The sequence below is a fragment of the Ammodytes marinus genome (assembly GCF_949987685.1).
Source record: "Ammodytes marinus genome assembly, chromosome: 17".
Taxonomy (NCBI): domain Eukaryota; kingdom Metazoa; phylum Chordata; class Actinopteri; order Uranoscopiformes; family Ammodytidae; genus Ammodytes; species Ammodytes marinus.
In genome coordinates, this window is record NC_137221.1 from 21,326,745 (window position 1) to 21,352,318 (window position 25,574).

Here is a 25,574-nt window from a genome sequence, read left to right on the forward strand (position 1 = left end):
TCACATGAATACAGCTCTAACTACAGGTGAAAACACTCTCAAGACGCATTGAGATCGGATCACAAAAACCACATTCGGAGGTGGTTTACGTCGGTTGTGTCGCTTGTATCCACATTCATTTTGTAGTGGGAACACCTATGTGGTTTTTGGCCACATTAGGGACCGCCTACTCAACTGCTGCCCCCTGCCTGAGCGGAAATACGTTGAAAATGCATCACTGGCGTTCATGCAGCTTTTATAGAAGCCTCATGAACATTAGTTGCATCCGCCAGTATTGTAAATGACAAGCTTTCTGTCCTCTGTTTTCATTTCACTGCGTAAAACACGGAAATCGCTGCTATTGACTGGAGATCTGCAAGGCAACGACTTCCTGTTCTTATCTGCTTAAGAATAAAAGTCAACTCGCGTTTGGCTAGTAACAGGCTTTTAATGTGAAGGCACACAGGAAATATTCTGTTCGCATGTGCAGTATCTTAACTGCATATAGAAAGCCGTGTAGGCTACTGGTGGTGGTGACAAGAGTGTAGCAGACGTTAGAAAAGCCGCCCGGCAAACACACATCTTTCACCAACCAAAGAGGCGTAATAACTTACTCGCCTAAGAGTTTTAACATTTATATACTATCTATGATATTTCCCACATTTGGCGAGTGTTAATGTAGAGCCCTCTTAGCAGCGTAGTGCATCGCTCCTCCTTGTCTGAATGAGACAGTAGCCTATCTCGTCAACCTAGACTGTTAATTATCTTCGCATGTAGGCTTAATGCATTTTAATAGCAAATGCGATTAAAACTGTGGCACTGTACAGCCCTGTATGTTTACTTGTTTGAACCCCACCGGTTAAAAACAGCAATGCAAACGGAAATTATGTACGTGTTGATTTAAATACAGCGCGGGTAAATGGAATCGGATCACAAGTAGACAGAGAAGTCACATTTGAAAATACAAGTGGGAACACACGGACTGAGAGCTGGCCACTTGTAACCAGATTCAAAAAGTCAGATGTTAATCCCAGGTGGAAACAGGGTCTTAGTCATCTGATATAAAGCACTTTAGTTATAAACCTCCATCATACACACACTCTATTAAACATCATTTACAGGATCAATAAAGATGGATGACTGAAACCATCCCGCTGTGCTAGTCCCCGTCTCATCCCGGAACTGTTTGTTTCTCTGGACTTTGATTTACAATGGTGGTAGTTTTCCACAGAGAAAAAACATGACGTCGTTTGGAAAATAATTTACATATGTAAAGAAGTTCACACACATGATGTCAAACGATCTTTGTGCAAGAGGGTTTACTTTCACGTATGAGGCCGTTCAGTTCAATCCAGTACACTCTGTTAATATTTGATAGCAACATCAGAAGTCACAATTCTTGACCAGCAGTAAGCTTTACCTCTCGTGCAATGATGTTTTGTAACACTTAAAAGTTAGTGCATTCATGTTCAAATGTAAGGTTTTGTGAATGGAATCAAATATTTGCAAAATAATTTCACTGTTAAATAAATCCAGTTGTGTTATTGAAATGCATGTGAGTTGTCTTATGTCAGGTCAGGTGGGGTCTTGGATAAATGTAAACATCAAAAATCAATACAAAACGTCTATATTACAATTCTGCGTGACAGCTGCGAAGTCCAACAGGATTTCCCGTTACTCTAAACGTAGCGTTTCTCAAGCTCGCTGCTTGTGGTTTGCCGGTGTTTCAATCTCAAAGGCGTCATTGGCGTAGGGGCTGAGCTCAGCGCGAGCAGAGGACTTCTTTAATCCACAGCAGATCAGTCTGTAGAGAGCCACCAGAGGGATCGAAATCACAGGAAGGACACAGAGGAGGATGATTATGGCAAACACCCAGTCAGGGTAGAGCTTCTCTTCAGTTCTCGGGAATAGTTCCTGTGGAAAGAGAGGAAGAAGTATAAGGTATACTGTATGAATTATTGTAACATCTTGTTTTAACATAAAATAAATGAAAACAAAACAGTTGAGACATTTTAAATATAATATATTTTTTAAAATGACATTAGCATTTTTTTTTAAAGTGTCATGGCAAACATTTATACACATACATATTATATGTGCTATTAAAGCTTGGATTCTGTACTTCATTAACATTTCCTCGTTGGTATTGCCTTGCTTACATAATCTGGGTTCCATGTAAAATAGGAGGGGTGTTTCTGTGCCTGGAGGACCACGTAGGCCACAAACACCGCCAGCAGCAATAAAGGACTGATCACCATCCAGCACGCCTTCCAGTAGAGGTTGGGCCTCGACCCGGTCATGAAATAGATGTCCTCACTGAAACTGTCGGAAGATAAAGAGGCCAGAGAAAAAATTAAAAATAAAGGTTAAAATTTGTAATACGAATCTCAAACGACTACACAGTTACGCTGTATTTTAAGAAGAGGGTTACTTTTCCATGCCGTGGACGTAAATGACTCCAATAAGCTCAAAGAAGGCAATGATGAGCAGCGGCACAGAGCCCACGTAGGCGTTAAAGACCTCCACCCAGTAGTTCCCGGAACGCAGGGTGAAGATGAGAGCCACCGAGAAGGCTATCAAGCAGACGCCCGCTAAAGGAAAGTAAGAAATAGTTTTTTCAGAGAGGGAATTCAAAGTAGTCTAGTGTACTAGCTTTTGAACCACCTAACAGCTCGTGTGCAGGTACCTGTTATGACTCCTTTAGGGATCCACTTGGGCAGTATTTTGAGGTCGTCGATGGGCGTGAGGACTCCCTCGACGTTGCCAAACATGGAGGAGAGGCCCAAGCTAAATAGCATGACGAAGAACAAAATGGCCCATACCTGCGAGCCTGGCATCTCTTTCACTGCCTCGGTGAACACAATGAAAGCCAGGCCGGTACCTGATGCACTCTGGGAGGAGGGAGATGAAAGAGAGAGTGTTGACAAAATCTATTTCCTATGATTGTATAAGATTGTAATGCTAAACATTCTATTCACCTCACATAGATATCTGGTGGTCAACACTGTTTTTACTCTTAGCCTTGAAGAATAAATCTGCCTACTAAGAGTTATGGCTCTACACAGATGTATGCATGTTAAAAGTTCATGGAGGAAGAACTCTCTCTATCGGTTCTTTTAATTGCAATGATTTATTACATCCTTGGAAGGAGAGAAAGACTCCCTTCTTTCTTAGACTTGTATGAAGAATAACTCATCTGCACAATTAAAACTCATGCTAGGAACTGAATGTCCAGAGTCATGCACCTGGTCAAGCAAACACGTGTCAGTATGTGTATAAGAACTGTAACATCCCTTCAGTCACTCCTCTGTCATGCTATGTGTGTGTGTACATGATAACTGACTCACTTGCAAGTTTCAACTAAAGTCTCTGCGGATGATGAAATCTGACTTCTGACTCTTTGTGCATTATTTCAAACTTATATTGAAATTAGAAAAGTTTAGTAACAGAGAGGCAAGGAATTTAATGGGGGAAGCATGAGCTGACTGTACCTGTTTGACCCGGCACATAATGTACTGCACTGCCGGGAATAAGATAAGGGGAAGCTAGGCCAGAGAACATGCAGGATTTAAGGGAGGAGGACAATCAGAAAAATGAGACTAGGACGAAAAGGATGCCATGTACAAGACTGGATGTGTTCTCTAAAGTTACAGTACCTGCTCAAGGAATGTTTCCAGGTCACAGACGCTCAAGGGAACGCTGGAGAACTCGCCTGGAGATGTTCGATTGAGATACTCAATCCACTGATCATAGTTCTCAAGTGTGATGTTCTGGTCTGAAAGCTCAAAGTGGTTGGTCAGTTCCAAGATGTTTCTGCAAATGGGACACAAACAAATCTGCCTCATTGGTATGAGCAGGACAAAAATCAGCTTTTATAAGAAATAACTCAAAGCATGTGTGCGCATACGAACCCCTGTACACAAGCGTTGAAAGAGCTGGTGGCTTTAAATCCCAGGATGGAGAAGATGGGAATGGAGGCGTAGAGGGATGTGGCGCTATTTATTATTCCTACCAGAATAGCGTCCCTCTCGCAGTTGTTTCTGACAAACACAGAGGAGAAAAAACAAGCTGTGTAAGTCATCCCTTATGCCATTCCAATTTCACAGAAGGAGTTAAAAGGTGCACTTAGTGATTCATTCTGGAGAAAGTTTTTGAATCAAACTCAAAATCAGTGAATATATCTTCACGATTTGCTACCTGTCTGTACTTGTGTGTGTCCTGAAAAATTAATACACAGCCATAGGCTCTGTAAATGGGTATTTAAACAAATACTGCTAGCAACGGTGAGTCGGACACCATAGCAACAACAAAACAACAAAAGGTCGCATCACTGGCAGGTAGCGCATCGTGAGGAAATATTCACTGATTTTGACAAAGAGATTTTGTCAACAATATTTTTCCAGAATCGCTGATTACACCTTTAAGTTGCTGTAGGCCCTTACCTCTCTGCGTTATAGCTGGAGAAAGCTATGAGACCCCCAAAGGCCACAGAGAGCGAGAAGAAGATCTGGGTGGCAGCGTCCAGCCACACCTGAGGGTTCTTCAGGATCTCAAACTGCATCCAGAGCAAAGAATGACACATCAGGTCACGGTGTTCAGGATACAAACAACTTACAAGATATGGACTTACATCACCTGTAGTGGCAACAAGTGAGCAAACTCACATCAGGAGTGAAGAGGTACAGCAGTCCATCTGTAGCGCCGGGCAGAGTGAGGGCACGCACGATGAAAATGGTGAGCACCAGGTAAGGGAATGTGGCTGTCACGTACACAGCCTGTAACACATCACATAGGCCACCATTAACCACGCTTTCTTTATTTCTACTTCTGACTGTAATTGCCAATAGGGATGTCTACTAGGTTTGGATTTTTGAGATTGGACTTTATACTGTATGTTTTTTTTTTCACCAGGTGAACCAACCTTTCCCACAGAGTTGATGCCTTTGATGAAGCAGATGTAGACAATACACCAGGCGCTGGCCAGACAGACAACCATCGACCATTGCATGGAACCGCTGGTCTCGATGTCAAGTGATATGTTCAAGGTCTCGCGGTACCAGAAGTAATTGACTGGGGTGCTCTTCTCACACTCCACACTATAGCCTACATGGATGAATACACAAGGGAAAGGCATGACAAGACGACATGAGATCTATATAAAAAAGGTATGTCAGTGTAAGAATCAGATCAGTGTTTCCCCTAGAATTTTTTTTATGCCCGGTGGTAAAAGCTGATAAAGAGTATGCGCGCGGTGTGCGTACCAAATTTCTAGTAGAAATTGACCAAAACTAACCGTATTATGGATGAGCTTCTTTTGACAGCCCGCTACAAATTAAGGCATAGGGTTATGCCTTCACATTCGGTACGTTTGTACATTTTGTGTTTCCCTCAGGATTTTTTGAGACTGCTGGGGGAGAATGGACCTTCTAGTGGGGTCTTTTCTGCGGAAGAAAACCTTTACCTTTTTAAAGTTAAATGCATCAATCTGGTGCACTTTGAGAAGCTAAATCAGATTGTATTGTTTTGCTCTGTAAACAGCTGTCATATATGTCCTGCCTAAAACAATTTTCTGGAATAATTTGGAGACACAGGCCATATAAACTATTGAAGAAAAACACATGGATATGAAAATAAAATACAATAAACACTAAGACCTAATATAGACAGGTATGTCCTGTCTAGTATTAATTTCTGGAATAATCTGGATCATGAAACATTTTCTTTAATTGATCAAATATTAATTTTAAATAAATGAATTACCCTAGGCTACACATCATGATTAGCCTATCAATCAAAATGTGTGCAAAATAAGCCAAATGTCGTATTCCGACCATTATATTTCATGTAGCCTAATTCTCAAAAAAAAAATTAAGCTTGTAGGGCTACAATAGCCTGCTGTTTTCAAGATAACTTGCTGCGCTGTCTCAGCTGTTGATACAGATTGGTTGCCACAGCGACATAGCGACTTTAACTTTCTAAGTTTTGCTCAGCACTTTTTCCTGTTCAACTCCCTGTTACTAAGTCCTAAATATCTCCAGTGTATGCCATGGACCTATAAAGAAAGGTTCTTTCTCGTCAGTTTCCCTGTGTGACATGTAAGCTCCGAATGCACACGCGCATCGCGGTGCGGAGACAAAAAAAAAATATATATATATATATATTTTTACATTTTATTATTTTTTTTTTCGGGCAGCTGTTGGCCTGGCGGGGGGTCCCGTTGGCCTGGCGGCCCCGCCAGGCCTGTATAATGGTAGGTGAAACACTGAATCACCATGAAATAGGTCTTGTTATGATCACTGTAAACGGGATGTGTGCTCTTTGCGTGTACTCCACTATCGAAACTCCAAAAACTTACCCTGAGATAAAAACAGTTATGTTTTTATTTTATTTTATGTGTTGGTGCAGTATCTGTTTGCGCCATAAAATCATCCAGTAGTTTACCTATTAAATCAGACCTGAAAGCCATGTCGCCACTAACAGTAAACCACTCCTCTTTTGGCACACTCGAACCTCTGTTGTTACTGTCACTGTGATGGCAGTCATCAAGGCTTGTGACAATAAATATGTATATTCAGGTGTTTTCTTCTCACCTGTGCGGTTTTCATTGAGTGGACACTGGGTCCAGGGTAAGGGGTCCTGGAAAGAGTGAAATAAGTACCAGAGGACCCAGGCCAGGATGGTGTTGTAGAAAAGGCAAATCAGGAAGGAAACACACATGGAGGCAACTCCTACACACAGGAAATAGATGATAAGCAAAACAACAATTTTTAAATAATTTTTTTTGTAATGATTCGATGCCATGCACCCACCTACTCCACCCAACAGAGGTGAGATGGAGTTCCAGACACCAATGCTGCCCTTGCGGAACCTCTGTCCTACTGCCAGCTCCAGGTAGAGCAGGGGAAGGCCCTCAAAGACCAATGCTATGAAGTAGGGGATGAGGAATGCACCTGAAGACATGAAGTGAACATTAACCATAGCCATTGGACACCAGCCAGATGAGAGTGCCATCATCCACATACTGTGCTGCTGATACATTTTACAGTAAGGTTTATGATCTGCTGTTTGGACCATCTCTGTGAAACAAATGACAGCTACTTTTTATTATCTTATGTTCTTATCTGTCACACATTTAAAGACACCAGGTGTTCGCTGGAATCTTTCTTGCCAAATACGATCGCTACACGAGTAGAATCGGGCTGATATTAATTCATGTGTACATCAAACTTTATTAAAACTACCACTCACCAAGAAAAAGGATGTCTAAATAATCGCTAAGCCAGCTGAGTGTGGAGACTGACATTGCTATTCAGGAATCTCAGAATCAATATGTGAAGTTGATAGCACTGGAATTAACTGGATCGGCTGTTTACTCAACTTAACCCTGAACGCGGGTCCTTTTAATAGGATTCTGTGGGTTTGGGACTCGAGATATTTCACTGGGAACTATGAGGAAGTTTAATACAGGAATTGGGCCAGTTGAATGAGAACACTCCATGTTGTTTGCCCTGATCCATCAAATACAGATAAGCTTCAGCACCGAGACAGTGAGTGGCCCAGAGTCCATTTGTTAAAGGCTTCTCATGATGAGACAGAAAGAAAATCATTTTGAAGATCCTTGATTGGGTAAGAATATAAAATACTAATAATCACAAATAAACTATGGTGTGGTGTAAGTACCAGTGCAGGTCATATAATAGCATCTCACCTCCTCCATAGATTTGGCATAGATAGGGAAAGCGCCAGACGTTTCCAAGTCCAACTGCAAAGCCGATAGATGTTAGCATGTACTGAACCTTATTGTCCCATTGGGGTCTCTCCTCCACCCCAGAGTCTGATGTTTTGCCCATTCTTCAGTTGATAAAAAGGCACAATTCCAGTTATGTTACAAGGAATCCGTTCAGTTAGTATATGTAGTCCACAATTCTCCACCTGACCTTAGCTCTTTGTGGGTCAAGATAAATACAATGTCTCGAGTGCTGTGTTTTTAATTGATGCCTAGTTCTCCTCCTCCTCTCACCCACAGTCTTACTCTCCTTAGTGGGCTGTCCCTCAATCAATGGCCTATCAGGAGCAGCTTTGAGCCAGGTATTGGTTTCTATGAAAACACTTGGAAGGGAGTGAAAACACAAGCGTGATGATTTTGTGGGTAAACCTCTCTCTGGCTCGTTTAAAATGGGTGAGTGTACCAAGCCTCGAATAATGGATAACCAGGTCATGGTGTCTTTTCTGTGACACTGCCCTTAAGGGAATCATTTCAAGCCATATCTCTGTTCAGTTCATCAAACTTTAATCCAGGTGAAAAGTTTGTACATGGAATTTAACCAGCGAGAGTTTGCACCAAGAGTGAAAGCACACAAGTGATAAATGCAATGTAGACCTAAAGTCACCATCTCTAAACACAAGAGTTCAATAAAGATTTTAGAATCTGAAAATATGTTCTCGATTAAAGTAGATGATAGAACCAGGGAGTTGTCCTTTACATTGCTCCTGTTTTGAAGACAAGTGATCTCAGTTTATTGAACTATTTAGCAGACCTGAGATCAGCAAAAAAGACCTATTTTGATCTCAAGGGGAGGAAAGAAGCACCGACTTTGTGGCAGAACATGATTTTAGTTATTTTTCGTCTCTGCAGCAATCAGTCAGTAATAATGAAGCTTGAATCATTTCTGCTTTCATTGCCTGTGACTCTGAGTTCAGATTTACTCCATTCTCCCTACAGGCCTTGTTTAGTACTGGTTTAGTTCAATGACGGTTGATGTCATCTACTCTATATGTTGATTTATTTGAGGTCTTTCTGAAGTAACTTTGTGTAGAGACACAATAATGATAAAAAGTCAAATAAAATTCGACTTGCCAATTATGATCCCATGTGGTAGTATCATCACTGTTTTTTTTTAAACAATACAATATTTTTTAATGGTAACTTATTGTATAAAAAATAACTCTAAACACCGCTCAACAAAAAATAATGGAAGTAGGCCTATTTTGCTTTATACAGTTACTGCATCATATCCCAACATTGTCAAGATTCTGGCTCAATCTACTGTATAGCATCGCAGGGGATGACTTTTTTCCCCATTTCCTTTATTTCAGTCAAAATAACCAGAGATTCCTCTTTCCTTGGTCTGTGTGGTTCTCCCTTCGGGGCTCCAGTCCAAAGAAATGCAGGTCACATCAGTTTTCTAATTCATCCATATAACTATGAGTTGTCTGTCTCCCAATATGAGCAGTCAGGCAATCCGACCCATTAGATTGATGAACACTGTCTGTTGAAGAACAAAGTGTGAATTTTTTTCTTTGGGAGATTCCGAATGTATTTGATTGAGTCAGATTCCTAAAGCATCATATTGGATGGTGATAAACTTTTAAATAACATTTTGCACAAAAGGAAAACTGAGAAGTGTGTTCCCCATCACTAGGTTGAAAGTGAATTTCAATTTATTTTTTTTAAGTTTACGAGATCAAATCAAACAGTGCAAGAGTGAGTGTGTTACAAATAATGCATAAACAAACTGTCATATACTTATAATTTATCAATTTAATAAAAAAAATGTATTTTAGAAATATGATTTATTATTCTGTTATTATCAGTGTACTGATACAATTTCACACCGTTGTCGGTTTCTGCCACCTACTGGTGTAAAAATGCTACTGCAAAGTCCCGAATTAACATCAGTGTGAATGTTTCTGTTTGAACATATTATTACTGTAGATCTTATATACAGCAAACTTATCTAAATTCCACATATATTCTTTAAAGCACTTTCATGTTACAGTACAGGCTAAATATTAAATGCAATAAGGTAACAAGAGAAAACCGGTATGTGGGAAGCTGTCTATGCTTCAGGTTATTGTCTTTGTGTTCGTGCATCTATGTCTTCCCCCATCTGGCCAGTTTACCGAGCAAAGAGAAGAACCTGTACGAAGGGTTATGATTTGTGACTGTATTTGCCTGCCCCAGCTGCAGGTATGGTATGGTTAAATCACAGGCCAGACTGGGACAAGCCATTATTTTGGAAAGGCCAGTTAAATTAAAAATATTTTTGTTTGGAATGATGATGTTTTAAATGATCTATAAAACTCTCATGTCTGCACATCAAATATGAAGCTAGAGCTAGCTGCATGTATTATGCAAGCTAGCTTAGCTTGTTATTAGCATTAACACTGGAACCCGGGGAAACAACTTTTGTTTGTTTGTTTCATCCATACAAATCTCGAGTATCTCGTTTGCTCTATATGTTGTGTTGTTTTGAATCTGGTTCACCTGCGCTTACTGCCTTTCTGTGATTTGTCAGTGCGATGCAGTGCAGGAAAAACGCTGTGAAAAATTAAGTTGAAAAAAGGTAACATTTTATACGACAAACATATTTTATTAGCAAAACTCAAAGCAAGCTTTATTAACATAAAGCAGTATTTGTTGCTTGACACAGGTGAAGAATATAAAAAGTATATTCTGTCTTTGTCTCTAGTAAAGAAAGAAACAATCCATACAGAATATATACTAATGCAGGGTCGCCATGAAAGTGCACAAAACATGAACAGAATTATGAGCAATTTACACGCATCTATAAAGATGCAATATTGTACCTTAATAACTTATGCATGGATATAAACAGGCATGTCACTGATTGCAGTCATGATTTAAATAATAGGATATTTTTTAAAGCTAGTAAAACAAGTCAGTAATCCTGCATTTTATTGTATTGTGAACAGGGCTGCCTTTCCCTGCCACTAGGGCTGAGAGGTTTCGTAGGCCCCCCCGGGCGGCGGTCTTACAATACAGATGCGTTAAAGCCATGTTTGTCTACACCACAATATCTCTATTGATGAAATAAATAATCAGTTAGGGTAACATGTACAGTAACCCCCTCCTGGTCTAATGACTTTTAATAACCAAACACACATGGTTGGTCACAGTGTTTTTCCAAGTTATTGAGGAGACTGCGGTGGGGACCCAGGACCTTCTAGGGGGGTCCGGGGGCATGCCCCCCCGGAAGAAAAATTTGAACGTTTAAAGTAAAATGCATCAATCTGGTGCACTTTGAGAAGAAAACTAAGGCTAAATCAAGTGTGTCCTATGTGAGCTATTTTCTGGAATCATTTGGAGACACAGAAATACCAAAAAGCAGAAACAAAAGGTTACAGGTTTAAAAAATCCAGTCCAGCATTCCATTTTTTTTTAAATAATCCCTTATCCCAAAGCTACTTCTCTCTTTGAATTCCCCCCCAACCCCCACCTCCTACGAAGATTAGGGGCCTGTCATGAGCCAGTCAATCATTTATTGTTTTAAATGACAATGTTCGGGGCCTTCTTAGATCAGGGGCCTATATTGAGAGCCATATTTTTTGAGAGGCCCCTGATCTTCGTAGGCCCTGGGGCTTCAGCCCAGGTAAGCCCATGCATAAAGGCGGCCCTGATTGTGAAATGTCTTATCAATTGAATACATCTTGCTTTTGACCTAATTTACTTTGTTTCTTGCATGTAACAAAGACCAGCCTACATAACGCATACACAGGCACTGAAAGACTAGGGACTCCTGCCAAAAGAAAAACAACCACGTAGATCCATGAAGGGTACGGCACTGATGCCAGCGTTGGAAACTCCAGCTGTGAATCACAAAAACAGTATGATTTGTTACCACTATATGCTGTACTATATTTACACCATGTAAATGTTTCATACACCATGACTTAGAAAACACAGGCAACTAAAGGTTGGATGTTGACGCTCAGATCACAACTCATACAGACAAATATAAATGAACACATATTACTTTCATGCCCTTGTGTGCTTACAGAGGTGGGATCCCAAACTAAGTAGGTGAGCTCCTCCTGGACTTCTGTCACCAAGTAGAACACTAAAATAACCAGAATGATGACAGGACTGATGAACCTCAATGTAACCTGCCAGAAGATGTTCGGCTTATGTCCGATCATGAACTCCAAGTCCTTGTTGAACCTGCCACACAAGAGGGTTTGCAAAATGTAATATTCAAGCGATATCACACTCCAGGTTTTGATGTACTCTATATCAACACAGCTGTGGTTCGGTTGTAGACAATCAGACACGCTGATAAAAAGTACAACATCACGACCTCGAGTGTGATATTGCTTTTAGACAACAACAACAATATGTTTGTTTATTTAATAATTAATCACTTCCACCCACACAAATAGTTCCAAAACGGGAGTGAGACCGGACTGTTGCCAAGCTACGCATACAAGACTTGACCGGGAGTAAAGACATAGCTGTGTTTCTTAAAATCCAAGATAAGGACCGTTAAATAACTTTAAATAGCAGTGATTAGAACATCTGTTAAGAGGAGGGATTTATGTAGTTAACAGTCAGTGTTGTTGCACTCTCAGCACTCGAATGTCTCTGTCCAATCAAATTATTCGGTCGGAACTAACTGTTGAATTAATATAGTATAATAGCAATAGTATAATAGCAAATACCTTGCTAAGAGTAACAATCTATTTAACATGGTTCCAGCAGATAGCAGCAGCACAAGACAAAATGGATACAATGTAAAGAGAGTAATCAATTAACAGTAATGTTCTGGTCAAATCTAAATAATTAGGGGACCTCCAATGCAGGTGAATTTATCATTGGGTTCGTCACAAGGAGCAACACCTTTTAACATGTTTTCTGTTGTTAATACAAATATATTGATTGGTGAAACTTTAACTTAATTCATCAAAAATTAAAGGAACAGGGGCGCCCTTAGCTCAGTTGGTAGGGCGTCCCTCCCCCCCCCCCCCCCCCCCCCCCCCCCCGGGCCGGGCCCAGCAGCAGACCCGGGTTCGATTCCCGCCCGCGGTCGTTCTCTGCATGTCACTCCCCTCTCTGCCCCATTTCACCTCTCAAATAAAGCATAAAAATGCCCCAAAAAATATCTTACATTTTTTATTTTTTTTTATTAAAGGAACCCCGCTTAAAGACTGCTTGCTTAAAAATTCCGGCTTTGCAATTACATATTGCGCTATACTGTCTATGCCGTATATGTGAACCATGGCTAAAACGAATGATGAATGGTGATTGTGCTCATAATATCAAGATGTGAAGCAAACACAAATTGAGAATGTGTTGTTATAATACAGTAGTTTAATTGATAGAATAAACACTAACCTGTCTATGCCGTAGATGTAAACAACAGCTATCATTTCAGCCAATCCAATGACCAGAAGTGGAACAGATCCAGCAAAAGTGTCAAAGAGAGTAACCCAATAAATCCCTGACTGCTGTGCAAACAGCAGGCTGATGAGGAAAGCTACAAAACATGTTGCTCCTGAAACGCACATGCAAGACAAGGCAACTTGTGTTAGAAACAAAATGCATAGAACCCTTTCATCTGGGGTTGCAAAGTCAATGTGTTAATTGTTTCAATGCAAAAACTGAATACCAGTAAGAGTTTCTTGGGGCCAATTTTTCGGAAAGATATTGAGGTCTCTCAGTGGGACCACCACACCCTCGATGTTGCCAAACAAGCTTGAGATTCCCAAGCAGAGAAGCATGATGAAAAAGAGGACAGACCAGACTGGAGAACCAGGCATCTTGGTGATGGCTTCTGTAAACACAATGAAGGCCAGACCTGTTCCCTCCACTCCCTGGACGAACACACATGTTGGTCACAATAACAGATAAGCAGAAAAAACCTTGGGAATGTGAAACATATTCATCAATAGTCACCTCACTGAGAAGTGTCTGCATGTCACAGGTTTTGATGTCCAATCCAGGAACAATATTGGGATAGGAGCTATTGAGGTGATTATAGGCGTCCTCATAGGTGCTCGTAGTGATGCCGCCCTCAGGAAGATCAAATGCATTCAATAATGTCAAGATGTTACTAGGGACAAAATATGGCACTAGTTAGTAATACTCTACATTACTGGGTTCATCATTACAAATCCACTACATATCGGAACCCGTAGAGGGACCTACCTTTTTCATTTCACTGCATATTGCACCTTTAAAATGCTCTTTAAGAGTAAAGTAGAATTTACTTGTAGTCAAACCCACATCCTGTGTCTACTTACTTGCCGATACATTCTTCATATTTCTCAGTGGCCCTGAAGCCAATGATAGTGTAGGTGACTGCTGCAGCATAGATTGAAGTGAGTCCAGTAACAACAGTCAGGATCACAGCATCCTGCATGCAGTTGTTGCTTGGAAGAAGAAGAGAAAAATCAGCACACACTATGTGTGAGGATGGCTCCTGTTTTCATTTAGGTGTTCTGAATAGGAATTGAACAGTTGTGTGGTTACAAAACACAACCGGGGCTCCGTAAGTTATTCTTACTGAACAGGGTTGTAGCTTGAGAAGGATATGAGGCCTCCCCATGCTAAGCTGAAGGCGTAGAAGACCTGGGCACCTGCATCCAGCCACGTTGATGGGTTTATCAACTCCTCAAGCTGCAAGAGGAAGGCGTACATTGTGATGTTGCTTAAAATACATAATTTGCTTTTTTTGGGGCTTTTAGGATAGATTTGATTCAAAACATACGTCTGGTGTGAAGAGGAACTCTATTCCGCTCAGGGCTCCTTTAAGAGTCAGTCCTCGCACCAGGAAGATGAACAGCACTATGTAAGGCAGGATGGCTGTGACGTACACGGCCTGAGGTCATGACAAGAAAAGCAAAAGATGAAATCATTTTGGTGATTCAGTCATACAGATTGGTTGACGAAAGGTTTGACGAACCTTGCCTGAGGTGCTGATCCCCCGTATGTAGCAGATACAGACGACTGACCAGGCAGCTAGCAGGCAGACCACAATGGGCCAATGTATTCCTCCAGAGTCCGCTATAGAGGTTGAACTATTCAGAGTCACTCGGTAAAAGAAGTAATCCACTGTGGAGCTCCTTTGACAATCTGGTACAAAGCCTAAGGGGGCAAGAAGCAGCGGTCTGCAAATGTTTTAATCATTGGTACAGTTTGGGTTCCTAATATGCTTCTACAGTATATATGTATGTGTTCTTAAATACCTGTCCCATTGTCATTGAGAGGACACTGGGTCCAAGGCAGCGGGTCTTGAAAAGAATTGAAGAGATACCACAAGATCCAGGCTATTAAGGTGTTGTAGTACAGCCCAATTAGCGCGGAAACCAGCATGGATGCTACACCTTTGGGGAAACAACAGTAACTGTGACATCAAGGTGCAAGGTAAGGATGAACAGTGTTGTGTTGCTGTGGTGGAATATATTTACCCTCTGCTTACTAGACCCTGTACTTACCAATACCAGTCAAATAAGGGCTGATGGCCCTCCAAACACCCACACTGCCTTTCCTCAGACGCTGGCCGATGGCAAACTCCAGCAGCAGGAGAGGCATTCCTTCCAGCACCAGCAGGATAAGGTAGGGGATCAAAAAGGCACCTGAAAATGTATAATCAGTAACACAATTAAACATACATTTGTGACAATCAATAGGTCATCTTCACATTCCTATTGAAAAATGTCTTTATCAAGCAATTCAAGCTTGGATGTTACAAACACAATGTTCAGTCCGGGCTGTAAAGCAATCCCACACCCCACAGGTCCCTGACTGTAAACAATGCATATTAATAATGACTATAAAATTCCTGAGAAAGCCCTAAACGCAGGGCTCAGAAAGTTTTGGTTACCCTTGAGATACACGTTCTGAAGAAAGGTACCACGTTTTGTGATGATTGGACAGTTGGTCAAACAACTTGACTTGAAAAAGCTGAGGCTTTTTGCTCAGTTTGTATACACGTGGCATTTGGTGATGATAGGTTTAGAATCCAAATTGGATAACCCATGTGAAGAGCCGTCCCACTCTGCCTTCCCACCTATACCTTTCTTGCTTTACTGTGTTTTCTGCATGCAGGTGGATGGGTAGTTTGCATGCACATCTATGTTGGGACCTTAAGTGCCTTAGAGTTTCCCTTTCATTCAATTTGTACAACTGATTAATTTGTTTTTATAATGTAGTAATTCTGTTCTCCAAATTTCAAATGTACTGTATATTGTTTATTTTCCAGAATATAATGACAACTGGCAGGGTCAATCAAACACTTAGTGAGCTCCATTGCTATATAGGCAATCAGGAAAAAACACTGCCTTAAAACTTCTTGTGTAGGTAGTGCAAGTTACTGGTAACTAGCTTGAAGGCCCTCTTGTTTTAGTAGCCAGACAGTGACAATTGTAGTTCTTAGGCGATGACCATACAATATATTTTTTTTTGTCGTTGCTGTAATAACAGTTCCCCATTTGTAAACAGCGTTTGTGTTAACATCCAAGTTCATCCAAGACTTTAACATTATATTTCTGAATGTTCTGATATCTGTCTTGGGGCTTAATAATAGCACATTGTATCTTGTGCAATATGTTTAACCCCCAAAAAGCCATCTTTGCAATCTTGTCTTGCAAACTGTCTTCAGTTCTTATGACATGATTACTCTCTCCAGGAGAATTATATTTGAAAGATAGAATAGTACCAAATAGGTATAGGGTAGTCCAGCATATCTTAACCAAATTTGAATTGGTCAACCAATCATTCAAGAATTGACAGTCTATAGGCAGCTTAATCAAGAGATTTTACTTTACCATTTTCATCCGATCTTACCTCCTCCATGACTTTGACACAAGTATGGGAATCGCCACACATTGCCAATACCGACGCAGAAGCCCACAATGGTAAGGATGTACTGTGTTTTGTTGTCCCACTTTGGTCTGTCTCCAGCCTCCTCCTTTTCCATTCTCTCCAGATCCTCATAGCTAGGGATCCTGTCATCCAGTCCTGGGTTAGGAAGAACCAGCCTCATGGTGACCCCAGTGAAGCAGAGATGTTATACTATGGTCAACGCAAGTCAAAGTGAGGTTGAGGTATATCCAACGGCAAGGTTCAAAGAAGTTTATGATCTTTTGCATTATCTTATTCCATCCGAAGATTAGCCTGTGCGCAATGACCCTGCACTTCTGTTTTTTTATACCTCCTTTTCCATCACTGTAATCTATCATACACAAACACATAAAACAGTGGCACTGTAGTTAACACTTTCCACTCACAGCAAGAAGATCATTGGTTTGAATCCACTTATGTAACCAGTAGTCTACCTCTTACCTAGTTTGAAACTCACTCCCGCCCACATAAGGTCATAGTTGTGTGGCTCTGATGCTGATAACACTGAGGTGCAGTCATTAATGATTGATTAATTGAATATTTTTGCTCCAAGAATATTATGAAGATGGTTTATGAAGGAAAAGTGTTGAACACAAGGTTAACCAAAGTGTCTGTGACTGTGCAGCTCAGAGTGAATAGAAGGTATGATTCCACGGGGAAATAATGTACATAATGCACATGCTACCAATACAAATGTACTTTGTCATTATACTGGAATAGCCTTTATTTATTAATTAATTCATTCATTCATTCATTCATTCATTTATTTATTTAAAATTATAGTTCCCATACAAAAGTCTGGATCATACTTTTTTTAACATTTTTATTTAACCTTTATTTAACCATGGAAAAAGTCTCATTGAGATAAAAAATCTCTTTTACAAGAGAGTCCTGGTCAAGACAGGCAGCAGCACAGTTCCACAGTTACAGACAATCATTTAAAAACAACAGAGAACATAGAAATAGAGTCACAGTCAGAACATCATCAAACAAAGTGTGTACAGACAGAAGAGCCAGCTTCAACATCATTAAGTAAGGTAAGGACTTAAACATCTTAGATAAACCAGCTCCTTAAAGGCCTACTTCACCGGTTTGAATATGAAGGTGTATTGAATTCTGAGATCCTATGTAGTATAAATGTGCAATTTTTTTTTAAATCGGTTCATCCTAGCCTGAGAAAAGGCAGAAAGAGTGTTTTTTTAACCCTATATTTCTCTTTCTCGTGACATCACAGAAAGAGAAATATAGGGTTCAAAAAAACTTACTTTGTAAATATTACTGTGATGTCTTTTACTGTGACATCACAGTAATATTTACAAAGTACGTTTTTTTTTAACCCTATATTTCTCTTTCTGTGATGTCACGAGAAAGAGAAATATAGGGTTAAAAAAAAAACACTCTTTCTGCCTTTTCTCAGGCTAGGATGAACCGATTTCAATTTTTTTCGCACATTTATACTACATAGGATCTCAGAATTCGATACACCTTCATATTCAAACCGGTGAAGTAGGCCTTTAAGTTTTAGCGCATTTTGCAGCTGGTTCCATGAAAAAGGAGCAGCATAACTAAATGCCCTTTTCCCCAGTTCAGTACGGACTCTAGGCACAGTCAGTAAAAATAAGTCCTCAGAGCGGAGCTGATCATTTCCTGTGCTTTTCCGAATGACATACTTCTGCAGGTATGTAGGAAGAACACCGAGGATAGTTTTATAAATAAGGATATGCCAATGATCTCTAGCAAGGCAAAGTGGGCAACAGCTCCAGAACTCCAGAGGCCTGCGAAAGTTCCAGCCTTACTGTATATCAACAGGTTTTTCTAATGTATTTTCAGCCATGTTTGGGATCCAGCACTAAAACACAAAGCTGATAAGTGTCAACAGGGAAACATCTGCACATGGAGAAGGGTGTCATGTGTAGCTTTCCCCATGCGTTCATCTTTATTTCTGGGAATCACCAAAGGCTAGAAGTCTGGAAGTTGATCATTTGCAACACATAATAAAGAGGCAAAGTTCAGGTCAGCCGGAACATATTATCTTATTAAATCATTTATTGCATACTGTATTAACACGACAGACTGTAGATCAATCCATATATCAGCTTTTATTAGTTTATTAACTAAATGGTAAAAGAAGATTGAATGAGTAAAAGTACAGTAGCGATATTATAATGATTCAATAGATCACTTTATTCTAGCAATTGTGGTTGGATAAAATCATACTATTTCTAGTACCTAACAAATAATGCATCTTGAACCTTGTTGTCAATCACTCTACTGTCTCTATGGTGTGGGGGGGATTCTTGTCTGCTCCTGTCTGGTTCACCTGGCCTCACTAACGCTTTGGGATCTGTCAGTATTAAAGCTCCCATATTATACACTTTTCGGTTCTATTATACACCATATTATATGGTCTTAGTGGTCCCTAGTACGTTTTTCTTTAATTGTTTGCTGAAAAAAACTTTCAGATAATTTATTGTACTATGCTGATGTTCAGCTAATCTCACAATGGCCCATTTTTTAAAAGGAGCTGCAGCTCCCCTCGTAAATATACAATCTTTGAGCTCCCCCCGCCCCCTGTCCGGAAGCGAAGCCAGATACGCCTCGCCCTCTGTCTGTCAGGGCCGTGGACCAATAAGAAATAGGGGTGTGGGCTGCACAGTGGAAGCTTCTGGCTTTCCAGTTTTTGAGGTCAGAATCGAGGAGAATTCTGACTGGAGTATATTGGGGGGGAGGGGTGGGGGTTTCAGAAAGGGGGAGAGTGAGAAAAGGAGATATTGTTATTTTTTAAAATATTTTGGCAGTCTCTAGGCACACCGTGGACCCATGGATATGTTAGAACACATTTAAAAAGTGCATTAGCATAATATGTGACCTTTAAGTCTCCCTCTTTTGGCCAAAGTGTGGCTCTACATCTTCTGCATGTTTAGACATTAAAGGAATACTTCACCCATACGGAACCAGCGTTCTATCATTATAAAATCACTATTATAATATAATGAATTAGGTTTTTCTTTCCTCAGTCTTCCCTTGGCCCAGCTGTCCTGTTAATCCTGACCCTTACTGTGATGTCACAAGAAGGAAAATGTAGGGTTAGACAGTGAGACCATAAAACACTCTTTCTGCCTTTTCTCAGGCTAGGATGATCCAATTTCAATTTTTTTTGCACATTTTTACTACATAGGATCTCCGAGTTCAACACACCTTCATATTCCAACCAGTGAAGTAGGTCTTTAATCAACCCTGCGTTCAAATACCCATACATTACTTATCTACTATTAATTATGTCAGAAAAAGATTTAGGATGTCCCAATACATGCATGTCAATTGTATTATGCTTTTTTTTATTAGTTGTGTGTTGTTAAGTTATACAGTATAGGGACATTCATATTTCACAGAGACAAGAATAAACAGATATATATAGATACAGCATCAATGAATTTGCATAACATTTGAGCACTTTACTAAAGTGCATCATAAAACATCAATACGGTTCTTTACGTATATGGGCAAATAAACAAACAAACCATTGCTAGTCCAATAATGGTAATTGCAATCCACACACACAAAGGAAAAATCTTATACAACCGAGGAAAAAACCCAAAAATATTTATGTATTTATGTGCACGTAAATACAAAGGGAAGTTTGAGGTCTCTTGCTGGAGTTGTTTTCCCCCCATGACCCGCCCGCAGATAAGCAGAAGAAGATGATGGATGGTTTGATGGAACTTACACGTAAATTAAAATGTATGACATTTAAACATTCAAGGACCTTTTTATTTGTCCATTTTGGCTCTGCAGCAAACATAACACAGCCTACATAATGCATACACAGGCATTGCCAGACTAGGGACTCCTGCCAATAGAAAGATGATCACGTTGATCCATGAAGGGTACGGCACTGATGCCAGAGACGGGAACTCCTTCTGTAAACCACAAAAATATTATGATAAGTGTGTGTGTGATCTGCAATGGCTGCCAGTACCTTGCTGATGAAATGTTAAATACATGGGCTCTTGGGCCATGGCTAATATGGATGACATCAAGCAAATTGTTTAGAATTGAATACATAACCAAGCATTAACAAGGCGTAGAGTGTGAGTATCAGTGGTATTGATAGTGTAAGGCATGCATAAGAGATGAGTGTCTGGAGGAGATAAGACGAGTGAGAAGGAGATTAATCTACCTTAAATCAATTACCATGCCAAAACTGTGTGTATATTTTGTAATAAGTGAATTTTTTTTTCAAGCAAAATAATGATGTTCAGAAGGTTGTATTATCTGGTCACAGAGCTATAGTGTGCTTACAGAGGTGGGATCCCAGACCAAATAGGTGAGCTCTTCTTGGACTTGTGTCACCATGTAGAACACTAAAATAACCAGAACGATCAGTGGACTGGTGAACCTCCATGAAACCTGCCAGAAGATGTTCGGCTTATGTCCGATCATGAACTCCAAGTCCTTGTTGAACCTGCATGCCACACAAGAGGGATTCAATTAGCTTTAGTGTCCCTTTTACACGGGACTCAAATAGGTCTTCCCTCTACCTGACATTTTGCTCAATAACTAGCACGGCATGAGGCTGAAATGTGTCGAAATGAACACTAACCTGTCTATGCCGTAGATGTAAACAACAGCTATCATTTCAGCCAATCCTATGGTCAGTAGTGGAACCGAACCAGCAAAGTTGTCGAAGAGAGTAACCCAATAAATCCCTGAATACTGCGCAAACAGCAGGCAGATGATGAAGGAGACAAAACAAGTTACTCCTGAAACGCACAAGCAAGAGGAAAAGGCGACTTGTGTTACAGACAAAAATTCTGAGACAAACGCTAACGGTGTTCCATTGGGAAATCCAAAGCATGGTTTGATTATTTAAAACCAAGTTACCCGTTAGTGCTTCATGGGGCCAACTTTTAGGGAATACATTCAGGTCTTTCAGTGGGACCACCACACCCTCGATGTTGCCAAAAAGGGTAGAGAGTCCCAAGCAGAGAAGCATGATGAAAAAGAGGACAGACCAGATTGGAGAACCAGGCATCTTGGTGATGGCTTCTGTAAACACAATGAAGGCCAGACCTGTTCCCTCCACTCCCTGGACGAACACACATGTTGGTCACATTAACAGATAAGCAGAAAAAACCTTGGGAATGTGAAACATATTCATCAATAGTCACCTCACTGAGAAGTGTCTGCAGGTCACAGGTTTTGATGTCCAATCCAGGAACAATATTGGGATAGGAGCTATTGAGGTGATTATAGGCGTCCTCATAGGTGCTCGTAGTGATGCCGTCCTCAGGAAGATCAAATGTATTTAATAATGTCAAGATGTTACTAGGGACAAAATATTGCACTGGTTAGTAAATAGGAAAAGTTGACATGAAGAGAGCATCACATTGAATAGGTCTGTACTACTAAACAAGCTATTGATTGCTGTTATCAATACAGTCCATATTTGCTGTAAAGCTGCCCTTTCCTGGTGTAACTTTCCTTTAATAGAAAGTGCATTCCAAAGTTTAATATAGTTTATTCCAAAATCCATCAAGACATTTAAAAAATGTGTCAAATGTCTGGCCGATGTGAGAGGAAAGTCAGGGGATCAACTAAAGTCATTTTGAATCACCATTTGGGGACCATGGAAATCTGTATACATTTTTTGGGACGATCCATAGCCGCTGAGATATTTTATTCAGGACCAAAGTTGTGGCTAAATGACGGAATGGTAAATACCTCTCAGTAAGATTGATCACAGCAACCAATAACATACATATTCAACTTGGGCTAAGGGCTTGTAGGTAATGTACCAAGATATGCGTGAAGAAAATACAAAGGCCATTATTTTTGTACCGTCCAAATAGTCTTGTACTCACTCGCTAAGACAGTTGTCATATTTCTCTGTGGCCCTGAAGCCAATGATGGAGTAGGTGACTGAAGCAGCATAGACTGAGGTGAGGCCCGTTACCACAGACAGGATCACAGCATCCTGCAAGCAGTTGTTGCTTGGAAGGAAACAAGCAAAAATAACCAAGACACGTTAACTTTGGGTTTGAGAAAGACTACTATCTTTTCTTCAATCAAAGTGAGCAAACTGTGAGTTTGAGGTCTAATGTCTCTAAGTGTTTCTTACTGAACAGGGTTGTAGCTTGAAAAGGAGATGAGGCCTCCCCATGCCAAACCAAATGAATAGAAGACCTGGGCACCTGCATCCAGCCAAGTCGTTGGTTTAATCAACTCCTCCAACTACAAGAGCCAAGCAAGTACATTAAGATGTTGCTTTGATATCCAATAACATGACTTTTTTCTTTTCAAGATGTGAAACATACGTCTGGTGTGAAGAGGAACGCTATTCCGCTCAGGGCTCCTTTAAGAGTCAGTCCTCGCACCAGGAAGATGAACAGCACTATGTAAGGCAAGATGGCTGTGACGTACACGGCCTGAGGTCATGACAAGAAAAGCTTCAATAACTGATAATGGACTTCATTCTCATATCATTAGTTTATCACAATTGCCAACTCCTGAAGTCTGCACATGACAAAATGGTCATCTGTCTCATCCTTTCGGGAGTTGTCAATTACTTCAACCATCCATTCTTTTCTCTGTATATACATCAAAAGATTACTTTCAGGAATGCAGAAAGAAGGTCCAACAAACCTTGCCTGCAGTGCTGATGCCCCTTATGCAGCAGATTGCGACGATTGACCAGGCAGCTAGCAGGCAGACCACAATGGGCCAATGGATTCCTCCAGAGTCCGCTATAGAGGCTGAACTATTCAGAGTCACTCGGTAAAAGAAGTAATCCACTGTGGAGCTCCGTTGACACTCTGGGAGAAATCCTTAAGAGGCAACAAATATACATAAAGAATGATGACGTTAGGTAGCTTTAGTGTGGATGTGAATGTGTGGGCTGAATATGTGTGTGTATTTTTAAATACCTGTCCCATTGTCATTGAGAGGACACTGTGTCCAAGGCAGCGGGTCTTGGAAGGAATTGAAGAGATACCACAAGATCCAGGCTATCAAGGTGTTGTAGTACAGCCCAACCAAAAAGGACACCAGCATGGAGGCTACACCTGTTGGACAGCATCATTAACTGTAACATCGCACACACACAGGAAGCGAGACACTCACCAGCAACGTACAGTATAACCAGAGCCTGTACTTACCAATACCAGTCAAATAAGGGCTGATGGCCCTCCACACCCCCACGCTGCCTTTCCTCAGACGCTGGCCGATGGCAAACTCCAGCAGCAGGAGAGGCATTCCTTCCAGCACCAGCAGGATAAGGTAAGGGATCAAAAAGGCACCTGATGTGATGAAAATTTATGTGAGAAGTGGTTGAGTATTGGGATTTTTTCTAATTCAACACATGGTCTATAAACATATAATGTAGGACATTATTAAAATGTGACAGTGACCCACTAGCCTTTCTCTGAGAATTCTGGGAAATAAACATGTCAGAATCCTGCATAATAAGTGCCTTGACATAAAGAAGTATTCATTGGTTATGTAATGTTATCGTCAGTCACCATGGACAGGTATTTTTTTGTGTTGCACTTTAGTTAATGACCAATTGCTGCCAAATTCCCATCAGCCCGTGCTGTCATGCTTGATATATGGTAATTTACATGTTGCTGATAAAAGTAACTAATATTAGTTAGTTATTACATAGATTGTTGTTATATTATGCTGTGATCAAAGTTTACAACTTGGGTTATTCACAGATGTTTTTTATATAATTTAATCAGGTTTTAACTCATACACAAAAGATACAATGTCATTTCAAAACACAAAACTGTAACATTGTTGTTAATTGTATCCAACTGTTTTGTCAAGTCTCAGTGGCTGATAACATGGACAGGGTTTGAACTGTTCTGGTTTGAACCCTCTAGTTAACAAGTCACAGACAAACAACAAATCATACCTTTAAAATAGTCATGCCTCGATCTGTGTAACAATTGCCAACGACATATGCACACACAAAACCGCACACACAGTATAGCAGAATGAATGCAAAGCATGCTTAGCATTACATTCCAAATGAATTAATATACAGCTGACCCCCAGGATATATACTGTATATGTCACTTTGGTTAACTATTGCTTCAGAGGACCACATACTCTAGAGAATTATTGATACAACTTCATGGTTTTTTCACAGCCACTCTCTAGTAGTCATGAATGAGTGATATATTATTTAACACTACTTTTAGCCAAAGTGCAAAGGACAAGTGATTTTATTTCAAGTAAAATGTTCACAGTTGAAATATAGCAACCCCTTCAGAGACCCATACTCATTTTGAACTGCAGAAAATCCCTCAGAGAAAATAACAGACAACATAAAATTATTTGAAAAAAAAATGATTGGCTTACCTCCTCCATGACTTTGACATAAGTATGGGAATCGCCACACGTTACCAAGTCCAATGCAGAAGCCCACACACGTTAGGATGTACTGGGCTTTGTTGTCCCACTTGGGCCTGTCCCCGGCTTCCTCCTTGCCCATCCTCTCCAGATCCTCATAGTTAGGGATCCGCAGATCCAGCCCTGGGTTGGGAAGTACGAGTCTCATGGCGACCACATATGCACTGAAGCAGAGGCTGTGTCTACTCCAGTTGAATCATTACGTTTTGTGCATGCGTATGTCCACATAAAAGCACTCGGCAATGTTGAAACAAGTTTATGGTCTTTTACTTTATCTGCTGCAGGCCACAGATTAGTGAGTGCACACTCTGTACATTTTTATATATAGGCCTACTGATTCAGTCATTTCATTAATTATTAAACATCAAATGTACAAAATAAATCATGACCGGTCTACAAAAAGATTTAAAGCTCCCATATTATACACTTTTCGGTACTATTATACACCATATTATATGGTCTTAGTGGTCCCTAATACGTTTTTCTTTAATTGTTTGCTGAAAAAACTTTCAGATAATTTATTGTACTATGCTGATGT

The 25,574-nt window shown here is 40.4% G+C and overlaps 2 protein-coding genes and 1 pseudogene across 3 annotated transcripts; all 3 read right to left on the reverse strand.

The window, feature by feature from the left end:
• Positions 1 to 1,674: 1,674 nt before the first annotated feature.
• On the reverse strand, positions 1,675 to 7,829 carry slc6a18 (solute carrier family 6 member 18; the record flags this gene model as incomplete). Its single annotated transcript, XM_080045715.1, has 12 exons — positions 1,675 to 1,893; positions 2,139 to 2,301; positions 2,411 to 2,570; positions 2,666 to 2,870; positions 3,636 to 3,792; positions 3,891 to 4,019; positions 4,422 to 4,534; positions 4,644 to 4,754; positions 4,901 to 5,082; positions 6,570 to 6,707; positions 6,789 to 6,929; positions 7,688 to 7,829. The coding sequence occupies 12 exons, from the start codon at positions 7,827 to 7,829 to the stop codon at positions 1,675 to 1,677; spliced, it is 1,860 nt and encodes a 619-aa protein (XP_079901841.1).
• A 2,413-nt stretch (positions 7,830 to 10,242) lies between these two features.
• LOC307264478 (sodium-dependent neutral amino acid transporter B(0)AT1-like) lies at positions 10,243 to 16,763 on the reverse strand (annotated as a pseudogene). Its single transcript has 13 exons — positions 16,565 to 16,763; positions 15,214 to 15,354; positions 14,965 to 15,102; positions 14,682 to 14,886; positions 14,487 to 14,597; positions 14,283 to 14,395; positions 14,020 to 14,148; positions 13,673 to 13,829; positions 13,386 to 13,590; positions 13,112 to 13,271; positions 11,779 to 11,941; positions 11,495 to 11,589; positions 10,243 to 10,300 (listed from the first exon to the last, which is right to left on the reverse strand). The product of its transcript is annotated as a sodium-dependent neutral amino acid transporter B(0)AT1-like (transcript).
• Positions 16,764 to 20,391: 3,628 nt separating this feature from the next.
• On the reverse strand, positions 20,392 to 25,184 carry LOC307264479 (sodium-dependent neutral amino acid transporter B(0)AT1-like; the record flags this gene model as incomplete). Its single annotated transcript, XM_080045891.1, has 12 exons — positions 20,392 to 20,541; positions 20,924 to 21,086; positions 21,225 to 21,384; positions 21,506 to 21,710; positions 21,793 to 21,949; positions 22,486 to 22,614; positions 22,743 to 22,855; positions 22,939 to 23,049; positions 23,267 to 23,448; positions 23,548 to 23,685; positions 23,779 to 23,919; positions 24,986 to 25,184. 12 exons carry the CDS (start codon positions 25,182 to 25,184, stop codon positions 20,392 to 20,394), a joined length of 1,848 nt encoding a protein of 615 aa, XP_079902017.1.
• Between the last annotated feature and the right edge of the window lie 390 nt (positions 25,185 to 25,574).